The sequence below is a fragment of the Aotus nancymaae genome, unplaced genomic scaffold (assembly GCF_030222135.1).
Source record: "Aotus nancymaae isolate 86718 unplaced genomic scaffold, 86718_ANA_hifiasm-v0.15.2.pri h1tg000020l, whole genome shotgun sequence".
Taxonomy (NCBI): Eukaryota; Metazoa; Chordata; class Mammalia; order Primates; family Aotidae; genus Aotus; species Aotus nancymaae.
Genome location: NW_026988432.1, coordinates 55,101,121 through 55,114,200, shown reverse-complemented (window position 1 = coordinate 55,114,200; position 13,080 = coordinate 55,101,121). Strand labels below are relative to the sequence as shown.

Here is a 13,080-nt window from a genome sequence, read left to right as displayed (position 1 = left end):
TGACCCATTCTGCTGGGGTTTCCCTCCTTTGACTGTCAGGAAAAGCAACAGTTTATGCTAACAATACATGCTAACAATGCTAACAGTGCTGGCCCGTGGAAACAATGGTTTTAAACCCTATACAGCATAATGTCATTTGAATTATGGCAACCAGAAAATACTCTTAGAGTCTTCGAATCTTCCTTTGAAGACTATATTTTGCAATTAGGGACTGAATTATTTCGTGAGTGGAAGCAGTTATTAATGAGCAAAGTTTGGAGTCTGTCTACCACTCCAATTCTGCATAAAGGCAAGACATATCCTCTAAAAGGCTTTACCGTTGCTCACAACATTCCGTATCATGCTGTTCAGCTTAAAAACACACTACTCTGGTTTGAAATGTTTTCAGTTTACACACACACAAATACACGACAAATACAGGTCGCCCTAGATCTGTGGCATAATCTATTTCTGCCTTCGTTAAGAAAGAAGACTGAAGAATATGAAATCCCCAATTCACACTTAGTTCGCCTAGGAACACTGGAAGTCAGTGAAAGACTAGCCACATCACAGCCGCACAGCTCCGGCAGCCTGCGTCTGGTCCCCACCCTCACTTCCTCCAGCCCCGCCTCCAGGACGGCCCCACCCCTTTCCTCACAGCTCATTGGGGGCGCGGCACCACCCGGCCGCAACCCCAGGGATCCGCCCCCGGACCCGCCCCTCTATCGCCGCCGGCTGGGGTTGGGCTTCCACCCACCCTTTTTCTGGATCGCGCGCATGCGCACTCTCATTGGGTCCTGGAGAGACGCTTGGGGATCGGTTTTCTCCTCCTTTCTTCCCGCGATCGCGCGGCTCTCTGAAACCCTTCCCACTCTATTATTGCCGAGGATCCCCCTCTTAGATACTCTGAGAAGGTGCCGCTCCGGCCTTGGGTGCTGCGGTACCCGGATGTGGAGCCGCTCTCGCCCGGCGGGGACTCTGTGGCAGGGCGGAGCTCGGCGGCTGTCGCTGGGGCAGAGAGAAGGGGGCCTGAGGGCCCGGGCGCTCCCCGGACGCCGGCAAGTACCACCGCTGCCCACCGCGGAGGAGGCGGCGCCGGCGCTCGGGCGCCCGCTTAGGAGCGAGAGGCCGGGGGCGCAGAAAGGCCGGCAGTTAAGCTTGCTCCCCGCCGCACCCCCCGGGCTAGCCTCCCCCGGCCCCTAGCGCTCCTAGCGCTCCAGGCCGGGGGAGAGCGTGGTTTCCTGGCGGCAGTCGCTGCAGCCCGGCCCGGGAGCCCGGAGGAAGCGGGAGAGTCCCCGCCCACGGCCCCCTCCCCTCTGCCCGCTTGCCGCCGCCGCCTCCCAGCAGCCGCGGGCCGTTCTCCAGTCCGAGCGGGGGGCGCGTCGGCCACTGCTGGGCAGCGGCTTTGAGCTCCGCTGGGACAGCGCCGCCGCCCCCGTGAGTTATTCCCACGTACCCCGGGGCTCGCTGCCGCCTCCGCCGGCGCCAAGAGTCCGGCCCGGGCCCAACTCCCTTACGGGTCCCCCGGCGGCAGCGGCGGCGGCGGCGGCAGCGGCGGAGCCCACCGCCCGGGCTCCGATGAGTAACTCCCGGAATAACCGGGTGATGGTGGAAGGGGTCGGCGCTCGGGTAGTGCGCGGCCCGGACTGGAAGTGGGGCAAGCAGGACGGCGGCGAGGGCCATGTGGGCACCGTCCGGAGCTTCGAGAGCCCGGAGGAGGTGGTAGTGGTGTGGGACAACGGCACTGCTGCCAACTACCGCTGCTCCGGGGCCTACGACCTGCGCATCCTGGACAGCGCGCCCACTGGTAAGCCGCGGCCACCTGGCCCGGGCCTGCGCGCGCGGGGGTAAGGGGCGAGCTTCGGTGGGCGTCGGGGCCGCGGGGTGAGGCCGGCGGTGGGACACCTGGTGGGCAGCGCCCGGCTGGATTGAGTGGAAAGGGGAAGCGCCAAGGGAATTCTAGGTTCAGAACCGGTGAACAAAAACTTGCAGAAAAGACCCTCTACTGTAATCCCAGCACTTTGGGAGGCCGAGACGGGTGGATCACGAGGTCAAGAGATCGAGACCATCCTGGTCAACATGGTGAAACCCCGTCTCTACTAAAAATACAGAAAATTAACTGGGCATGGTGGCGCTTGCCTGTAATCCCAGCTACTCAGGAGGCTGAGGCAGGAGAATTGCCTGAACCCAGGAGGCGGAGGTTGCGGTGAGCCGAGATCGCGCCATTGCACTCCGACCTGGGTAACAAGAGCGAAACTCCGTCTCAAAAAAAAAAAAAAAAAAAAGACCCTCTACTCCCAAGGGAAATGATGGCAGCACCATCACTGCGATGCCTTCAAGCCTTGAAGACACAAAGCATCGGGAAGAGAACAGACATAGCCCCCCGCCCTGCAACCTGACTCTTCCTCTTGGGAAGGGGTCTGGAGAGGCCTGTCTAATAAGCCATTGAAATTAATCAGCCACCAAGTGATAACTGTCTGAAGGGAGGCTTGCCTTGCCATATGGTGCTCAGTTGACCGGTTACAATTGCCTAGGGGCCGTTGGTACCTCGGATTTGTGGAAATACCTTTTTTTCTTACCGCCTGTGACACAGAATGACTTGAAGTTCAGTAGCTGAATGTTACTTGGGACTCTGTGGAATGATTTTTCATCTAAATTGTTCAATTATATATCTTTATACCAGTAGAGGGAAGAACAGCCTGAGCTCCTGAACCATTTCTTTGTGTTAAGTACTTTTTTCCAAGTGGCAGATCGGCAAAGGGGACACCTGATTGATGTTCTTTTTTTGTTACTTTAACATCCGGTCTCAGTAAGGTGATGTCCAGATCTTATCTATTTCACCCAGCAGTGAGTCAGGTCCTTGATTAGTGAATCTTGATTAGTGAATTTTAGGGGTCTGTTATTGACTCTAGAGTTTTTAAATGATTAAACCAAAGGCTTACTTTCACAAAATAAATACCAAATTCATTTTCATATAGATTCATCTTTGTTATTATTTATCCTTGCTTCTGTAGAAAATAGTTCACATTTAAAATTGGATACTTTTCAGAATTCCTAAATGAACTGCTTCTAAGACACTGAGTTTGTCAAAGCTTAACAAATGTTGGAATGGGCTCATAGTTATTATTAGTAGCAATAAAAAGGAAATTAACATGAGCCGACTCAGTTTTTGAACAGGTAATTCGTAAAATTGTATTCCTTAGCTAGCTTTTTAAAAATAATTATTTTTATTAAAACAATTTTTTTTTTAGAGACAATTGTCTCGCTTTCTCGGGATGATCTTGAACTCCTGGCCTCAAGCAACCCTCCTGCCTCAGCCTCCCAAAATGCTGGGATTACAGGTGTCAGCCACCAGGCCAGGCTTTAGCTAGCTTTTGAACATTAGAAAGGGTATATGTACATCACTAGAAGAAAATAAAAAGATTCAGCAGCACAGAAAGGGGCAGCTATTGTTATCTGTTTCTTGTGTAGTCTTACAGGATATGCATGGCAAGCATGTATGTGAATATACTATAAATCTAATCCCCCTTAAAGTACGAATGATAATAAACTATATTCGCTCCTCTGCACTCTTCTTTCACTAAGTCACATTGGTGATTGTTCCATTGTTTCATGGCTGCATAGTATTCCACTAATTGGATACAGTAATTTGTCTAACCAGTACTTTATTGATGGGCATTTTATTATTTCAGGTTTTCTTTACAATGATGCAGTGAATAAATCCTTGTACATATATCCTTGTGCATATGTGCTGAGTATCTGCAGAAGTAGAATTGCTGCATAAAAACCTTACACATATTTAACATTTTGGTAGATGTTGACTAATTGCTCTTTGATAATATTTTATGAGTTGACACTGCCAGCAGCAGTGTTTGAAGCCTGTGTCTAATTTCTGCATACTCTTTTTTTTTTCTGAGACAGGGTTTTGTTCCTTCATCTGCAGTCTTGAAGTTTTGTCATGCTAGCTCAAGCTAGAGTCTGACCACAGCTCTCTTTTTTGAGACGGAGTTTCACTATTGTTGCCCAGGCCGGAGTGCAGTGGTGCGATCTTGGCTCACTGCAATCTCTGCCTCCCTGGTTCAAGCGATTCTACTGCCTCAGCCTCCTGAGTAGCTGGGATTACAGGCACCTGCCACCACCCCCGGCTAATTTTTGTATTTTTAGTAGAGACAAGGTTTCACCATGTTGGCCAGGCTGGTCTTGAACTCCTGACCTCAAGTGATCCACCTGTCTTGGCCTCCCAGAGTGCTGGGATTACAGCACAACTCTTATTTGGAGGAGTTTTTGGGATCAATAATTGTTGCTTTATGAGGGAATTTAAGTATCTAGGGTGAAGTGTAACAAGTTCTTTACTACAGTGATTTTTGAAGGGATATTAATGTTATCTATATGTTTTTAGTGTGGGGTGTATCTGTCATATTAATAGTCGTATTTTATCTTAATGTAAAAATAGATGTTTTTCAGAAGTAACTTTTAGAATCTTAGTTTAATTAATAAGATAATTTTGTACATAATTTGTTATATGTAGTGGTTTATCTTGTTCATCTCATAACAAACATTTTAAGAGCAGGATAGATGCAGGATAGCCAACCTTCGTATGAAATACTTGTTGAAATATATTTTAATTTCTATGGTTTATATTCTTCAGGTTTTTTTTTTTTTAAAGAATTGAACAAAATTCTAAGCTCTTGGCTCTTGTTTTGCCCCAGAACTGTAATATTACTTTCAGTGTTTTCTTTTTTCTTCAAAATATTTAATAATTGGTGTTCACTGACATTTTATTACATTGTACAAGATTTACTCAATATTAAGTACTTGATTTGTTTGCATAATATTAAAAATTTAAAAATTATCTTTTCTTTTTGAAACAATTGTAGTCTTCCAAAAAAATGACAAAACTAGTAAGAGTTTTCTTTTGCCCTTTACCCATCCTCTTTAACTGTTAATATCTTACGAAGTACAATGATCAAAACCAGAAAATTAACTCTAATATGATAATACTGTATTAACTAATCCATAGACCTTATTCAAATTTCATCGATTGTCCTACTAATATTCTTTTTCTGATCCAAGATCACACATTGCATTTAGTAGTCTCTTCCAATCTGGACTAGTTTTTCAGTCTTTAGGCAGTGTCAGGGTAATGAAAAACAATATTGTTATCTTTCAAATCTGTTTCTGCTGGTTCTTCCTAATTAAATTCAGATTATGTATTTTTGGCAAGAATACCATAGAAATGATGTTTTTCCCTTGTTAGTGCATCATACCAGGAGGTACATGGTATCCACATGTCTCATTAGTGATAGTATTAACTCAGCTAAGTCAGCAGCAATTTTACCCATTATTGCTTTTGTACCAGCAATGTGATGCCAGTATGAAAAAGGTAACTAATATCTTACATATTATTGTGAAAATACTCTTGACCTCATGAAGCCCCTCAAAGGGTCTTGAGGATTTCCCTAGAGGTTGAAGAACAACACTTTGAGCTGGGTGCAGTGGCTCACGCCTGTAATCCCAGCATTTTAGGAGGCCAAGGTGGGTGGATCACGAGGTCAAGGGATCGAGACCATCCTGGCCAACATGGTGAAACCCCGTCTCTACTAAAAAAAAAAATACAAAAATTAACAGGGCGTGGTGGCTCGTGGCTGTTGTCCCAGCTACTTGGGAGGCTGAGACAGGAGAATTGCTTGAACCCGGGAGGCGGAGGTTGCAGTGAGCCGAGATTGCACCACTGCACTCCAGCGTGGTGATAGAGCGAGACTCTGTCTAAAAAAAAAAAGAACAACACTTTGAAAGTCACTGCCCTAGAGAGAATCTCTATTTGAGCCCATAGAGGCTTGTATAAGAATGTTCACAGCAGTTAACAATGGTTTTGAGAGAAATAAAATAAAATTTAAAAAAGAATGTTCACAGCAGTGTTGCATGTAAAAGCAGAAAATTGGAAAAAACTTAAATGTACATTAACAGGAGAATGGATAACTTGTATGAATTTGTATAGTGTACTACTGTATAGAAGAGAAAGTTAATGTTAAGCAAATAAAGTAAGTTGTAAAAGAAAAGCTTGCAACTCACTTTATATGGTATGTTAAAGTGCAGAACCAAACTATTTTAGGGTAGGGTTTTGCAGTCTTGGCACTATTGTCATTTTGAACTGGATAGGACAATTTTTTTGTTATAGGAATGTCCTGTGCATTGTAGGCAGGCATCCCTGGCCTCTACCTATTAGATGCAGTAGTACCCCACCCCGTTGTGACAACCCACAATGTCTCCAGACATTGCCAGATGTCCCTTCGTGGGGGGCATAATTGCTCCCAATTGAGACTCATTGGTTTAGGGATATGTACATGTGTGGTAAAAATACACCACAAAAAGGTAATGATAAACACTAAATTCGAGGGAGTAGACATCCTTATGGTGAAGGGAGTGGAGAGCACAATTGGTGGAAGTACATAAGGGGCATTTAAGTATTTTGGTAATTTTCTATGTATTAAACCTACCCATGGTGAGTGCATAGGTGTTACACACACACACACACACACACACACACACACACATACATTTTTTTTTTTTTTCCGGAGACGGAATCTCACTCTGTGGCCCAGGCTGGAGTGCAGTGGTGTGATCTCAGCTCACTGCAACCTCCGTCTCCTGGTTTCAAGCGATTCTCCTGCCTCATCCTCCTGAGTAGCTGGAATTATAGGCATGTGCCACCATACCTGGCTAACTTTTGTATTTTTAGTAGAGATGGGGTTTTACCATGTTGGCCAGGCTCGTCTCGCACACCCGACCTCAAGTGATCCATAGCTTCAGCCTCCCAAAATGCTGGGATTACAGGTGTGAGCCACCGCCACCCAGCCTGTTCTATATTTTTGTGTCTGTCATATTTTTGTACTTAAAAAAAAAGTCTTATATTTATCAGAGGGATAACTGAGGTTGCCTTTGATTATTCATCCTTTGTTCCCTAGTTCCACCTACATTAGATGAATAGAAAATTTATTTTAGTATGATTGGGAATTAAGAAAAGGGTAATCTTCAACATAAGATTCTTTGCAACTTTTCTGGGAGTTAAGGATTCTGGAGTGGTTGCATCATTGTAAATCTTTCTGATGAGATTTTTCTCACTACGTGTTGAACATTTTGTCTGGGAGTTGTATGTGGGTCTGTAATATTTTGGCATATCAGCTTAATTTTTTCTTTCAGGAAGCACATGATATGTTTGAATTTATGGTCTAGGATAGTTAAACTTTGCAGAGAGGAGCATTTAGTATCTGTTTGAGTGATATAACTTCTATCTTGTTTCCAGATTCATTTGGCTCATTTGTAATGAACATGAAGATTTTGGGACTATATGGGATATTATTTAATTAGTTTGAATTTAATTCTGTAAAGTCTGTAATCAAGTAAGTGTAGTTGATTTCTTATCATCTAGGCACTGATTTTATAGAAGTTGGGGAGAAGTGTGTTTTTATTTACACTTGTTTTGTGGTCTCTTGACTACAGTGTTGTATTGTTACCGGAGATAATGGAGAAAATGAAAGTAGATTTCTTGTTAGATAATACAAAGTTAGAGGTATAGAAAATCAGCTTTATTCAAAACTAGTTTCTGGTCATAGTTCATTCACACTGTTTTTGGGGTAGTTCTTTGTCCTTTTTCTTTGACTGCTAGCAAAAAATGCCTCTCGGGTCATATGTGGAAAAACTTCTCAGATGTTTTGTATTCAACTAAAGGTTTAAAAGGTCTGACCCTGGATTTAAAAAATGAAATGAATTAATAATCCTCAGCTTTTCCTTTTCTGAGTCCCTTATTCTGATCTGTTTCTAGAACTACAGTAGAAAAGGGTATTGTCAGGGCACAGAGCTGTAGGTAAAAACATGACTTGAGGGAACAACGTTTGGGGAGCAGGATGCCACACCTGGAAACGATGAAATAACCCAAGATTTTTTTTATTAATGACATCTGCAAGGAAAACCTTATATCCTCATAGATCATACCTATTTTAAAGACTTCTGTAAAATGTCTTTCTTATTTTATTTCCATCCACTAAAACAATGTTTGAAATTATGAAAATCTATCTAGTTCTTAATAGTCCCTGTAGATTGCAGCTTGGTTTAGCTGAGGACTTCAAGAAATCAACTAGTAGACCCCTGTGTCAGTACTTCTCAAACTTACACACACACATCACCTGGAGACCTTTTAAAATGCAAATTCTGATTCAGTAAGTCTGGGATTCTGCGAGCATATTTGTAATAAGCTCATCGGTGATGCGGATACTGCTGGCTCATGGACACTTTGAACAGCAGAGTACTAAGTAACTATTTGTCTACTTGAGATGCCCAGAGTTTCTGTTTTCTCTTTTTCCCTTTAACAGATTCCAAGCCTTGATTATTTTTTGGTAATACATGTCTTTAAAACTAGATTGGCAGTGGCTCACGCCTGTAATCCGAGCACTTTGGGAGGCTGAGACGGGTGGAATACTTGAGATCAGGAGTTCGAGACCAACCTGACCAACATGGAGAAACCCTATCTCTACTAAAAATACAAAATTAGCTGGCTGTGGTGGTGCATGCCTGTAATCCCAGCTACTCGGGAGGCTGAGGCAGAGAATTGCTTGAACCCAGGAGGTGGAGGTTGTGGTGAGCCGAGATCATGCCGTTGCACTCCAGCCTGGGCAAGAAGAGCAAACCTCATCTCAAAAAACAAACTAAACAAAACAAACAAAAAACTAGGTTGACGATTGGCATTATTAGTTGGGGAGAAGAGAAATGTGTACAACTAAAAGAAAGGAGCATGTAACACCTTTCTAATAGATGATATTTTTTGTAAGTGTAATGGTGTTTTAATATATATTTCTGATCCTATACTTTTCAGTCTGTCCCTCTGATTAGATTAGATGTTTCTTTTTGAATGTGTTCCCAGATAGCCACCCACCAGGGTCTCTCCTCCACCCTCTTTAATTGCTAGCTAGTGTGATCTCACCACACTTGGGCTTTCATCTGTTACAGCAGGGTATGCTGTGTTGTAATTGTCTTTTGCAAAGGTGTGTGTTATTCTTGTATCTCCATTTTCTAGCAGAGCCATGTCTCTGGATGAGTATTTTCTGTATGAAACACACTTTTCAAAGAGCTTTTGACTCATTGGATCCAAGATTAGACAGATATTATCCTGAAACAAGATAAAAGGAAACTGAGGTTCAGAGAAATTAAGAAATTTGTTCAGTCACAAAGCTGGTGAGTGGCAGATAGAGATGAATGCCAGTTCATTGCTTTCCCTCTATATCATTCTCTTTTTCTTTTATAGTATAGTAGTTCAGAAACATGACCATCTGTAATACTTTGCTTGTGGGAAAATTGATAATGAAATGTAGATAACCAATTTAAAAATGAAATTTTGTGATAAATACTGTTGTAAATTGTTCAGTGCTCTTTTCAGAACCATTCTTTTTTCATTTTTCTTTTTTCCCCTCTCTGTTTCCCTCCCTCCCTTCTTCTTGTCTCCTCTCCCCCTCTTCCTTTCTCTCTCCTTTCATTTCTTTCTTTCTTTTTTTTTTTTTTAGACAGAGTCTCACTCCGTCACCAGGCGTCAGGCTGGAGTGCAGTGGCATGACCTCGGCTCACTGCAACCTCCGCCTTCCGGGTTCAAGCAATTCTCCTGCCTCAGCCTCCCAAGTAGCTGGGACTACAGGCATGTGCCACCGCGCCCAGCTAACTTTTTTTTTTTTTTAGTAGAGATGGGGTTTCACCATGTTGGCCAGGATGGTCTCGATCTCTTGACCTCGTGATTCGCCCGCCTTGGCCTCCCAAAGTGCTGGGATTACAGGCGTGAGCCACCGCGCCCGGCCTTTCATTTCTTTCTTTCCAGAGTTTCGCTCTTGACCCCCAGGCTGGAGTGCAGTGGTGAGGTCTCGGCTCACTGCAACCTATGCCTCCTGGGCTCAAGCCATCTTCCCACCTCAGCCTCCCTGGTAGCTGGGACTACAGGTGTGCACCACCATGCACAGCTAATTTGGGTATTTTTTGTAGAGACAGGTAGAGACAGGGTCCTCCGTGTTGCCCAGGTTGGTCTTGAACTTGTGAGCTCAAGTGATCCGCCTGCCTCAGCCTCCCAAAATGCTGGGATTACAGTTGTGAGCTATAGGGCTCAGACTTTTTTTTTTTTCTTTTTCTCTTTTTTAGAAAGAGTTTCACTCTGTTGCCCAGAGTGCTTGAATTCCTGGGCTCAGGTGATCCTCCCACCTCAGCCTCTTGAGTAGCTAGGACTACAGATGCATACCACCAAGACTGGCTAATTTTTTATTTTTTATTTTTCTTAGAGTTGGGGTCTTGCTGTTTCGCCCAGGCTGATTTCAAATTCCTGGCCTCAAGTGATCCTTCAACCTCAGCATCCCAGATTGCCTGGATTATAGGCATGAGCCACTGAGCTCTGCTTGTTTGTTTCTAGTGTGTTCTTTTTGCACAGCTAAGGTTTTACTGTATACATGGTTTTGTTTCATTCTTTTTTTCTACTTGACATATATATTTTCTGTTTTCCTTATACATAATCTGATATGTACTTCCTATATGGTAAAATAAGGTGACAGTTATTTTTATGTCTTAAATTTACCTACTTATAGAGAAATATATATACATTTCCATATAGGTATGCCATATGTACTTTTCGTCAGTTTTCTTTTAAAATGTATACTGTCTTGGACATCTTGCAGCGTTAACACATAAGAATCTGTCTTACTCTTTTTAGTAGGTATGTGGTATTCAATAGGTAAAAATATTTTACTTAACTATTCTACTTTTGATAGACATATTGTTTCCTTTTTTGTCATTTTAAACAACACTGCAAGAAATATCTTTCTGTATACATATCTTTGTGTACTAATTTTTAGCTTTTAAGTTAATTCGTTATGTCTCTTATAAATGACATGGCTAAATATTGTCTTCACTGACTTTGAGAACCTTTGTCTTTTTTTTTTTTTTTTTTTGTGGAAGGGAGGGGAGGGGACCTTTGTCTTTTAATAGAGGAATTTAACTAGTTCATATGTATTATGGCAACTGATACATTTTTTGTGATTATGGGTACCATTTTAACTTTCCAGTTTTCTTGTGTTTTTTTTTTTTTTTTTTTTTTACTAATCAGTAAATTAGAAATTTTATCACCTTTTTTCTGTTCTGCTAATTATTACTTTTTAATATTTAACAAACAGATTAAAAATCATTTTTTTTGTATGTAGAAAACTAAACAGTCTCTTTAATTACTTCTGCCCATACTTTTTTTTTGAGATGGAGTCTCACTCCCAGGCTGGAGTGCAGTGGCATGATCTCATCTCACTGCAACTTCCGCCTCCTAAGTGCAAGAAATTCTCCCACCTTATCCTTTGGAGTAGCTGGAATCACAGGCAGGTGCCACCATGCCTGGCTAATTTTTGTATTTTTCGTGGAGATGGGATTTCACCACGTTGGCCAGGCTGGTCTTGGACTCCTAACCTCATGTGATCCACCCGCCTCAGCCTGCCAAAGTGCTGGGATTACAGGTGTGAGCCACTGGGCCCGGCCATCTCCTGTCCCACACTTCTTACCTTTTTCATTGTTTTATGTAAATTTTCAGGAAAATTCGTCCCAAATTTTTGTTTGCATTGCCCTCTCTCCCCCACTATACTCTTGTAAATACATGCTCCTTTTTATGTTGTAAGATTTGCTTAGCTGGGCAGGGTGGCTCACACCTGTAATCCTAGTGCTTTGGGAGGCCGAGGCGGGCAGATTGCTTGAGCCCAGGAGTTTCAGAACAGCCTGGGCAACATGGCAAAACCCTGTCTCTACAAAAAAATGTAAAAATTAGCCTGGCATGGTGGTGCATACCTGTAGTCCCAGCTATTTGGTGGTGAGGCTCAGGCAGGAGGATCAGTTGATCTTGGGAGGCAGAGGTTGCAGTGCGCTGAGGCTGTGCCATTGCATTCCAGCCTGGGCGACAGATTGAGACCCTGTCTGAAACAGGAAAAAAAAAAAAAAAGAAAAAGATTTGCTCTTAAAATTGCATCAAACATCACAGTTATATTATTATTATTATTTATTTATTTTTTTGAGACAGTGTTTTGCTCTTGTTGCGCAGGCTGGAGTGCAACGATGCAATCTTGGCTCACTGCAGCCTCATCTCCTGGGTTCAAGCAATTCTGCTGCCTCAGTCCCCCAAGTAGCTGGGACTACAAGCATACACTACCATGCTCGGCAAATTTTTGTATTTTTAGTAGAGACTGAGTTTCACCATGTTGGCCAGGCTGGTCTCTCAAACTCCTGACCTCAAGTGATCTGCCTACCTCTGCCTCCCAAAGTGCTGGGATTATAGGCATGAGCTACCTGCACCCAACTCACAGTTATATTATTAATAATTAATTGGATTTAAATTGTAGTTCTTTCTTATTACTGTTTCTTCACTGTATCTCATGTCATTCCCTTCTTATTTTTGGGGGGGAAAAATCCTTTCCCCTTCCTTTCTCTTCTTTCTTTCTAGTAGTTTGAGTCCTTGCGGCCCTAAAAATTGCTTTATTTTGCCACACTGTCTCTTCTACCCCTAAACCTGACTGATAATTTGGTTGTATATACAATATTAGATTCAAAATCTTTTTCTGTTAGAACTGCCTCCTTGTTCTAGCATTTAATGTTGGATAGGAAAAGTCCTGTGCTAGTTCATGCTATGGTTATTTGATTAACTTAATGTAATATGATTGTTGGACATTAATAGGTTTTTGGGAGCGTGTGTGTTTGTACACAATATGTCACAGGTAGGTCATTATATATATTTAGCTTCTTGTAAGAAAACCTATTAGTCCCATGAAAGAGTTTTTGTTGTTAAAGCAAGTAATTGAGCTTCATATAAGGCTGTCAGATCCTCCAGCTTGAGCCGGTCAACCTTTACTATTGTGGTAGTTCTTGGGTTCTTTATCTTTTATTCTTTTTTTTTTTTTTTTGAGATGGAGTTCTGCTCTTGTTGCCCAGGCTGGAGTACAGTGATGCGATCTTGGCTCACCGCAACCTCCGCCTCCTGGGTTCAAGCAATTCTCCTGCCTCAGCCTTCTGAGTAGCTGGGACTACAGGCACACACCACCATGGCTGGCT

At 42.9% G+C, this 13,080-nt stretch overlaps 1 protein-coding gene across 1 annotated transcript in view; it reads left to right on the top strand.

Moving 5' to 3' along the window:
- Positions 1 to 1,557: 1,557 nt before the first annotated feature.
- MIB1 (MIB E3 ubiquitin protein ligase 1) overlaps positions 1,558 to 13,080 on the top strand; it is a 146,176-nt gene continuing 134,653 nt past the window's right edge. The window contains exon 1 of the mRNA XM_012445029.2: positions 1,558 to 1,786. Coding sequence (XP_012300452.1) covers positions 1,558 to 1,786 — 229 coding nt within the window. The remainder of the gene's footprint in view (positions 1,787 to 13,080) is intronic.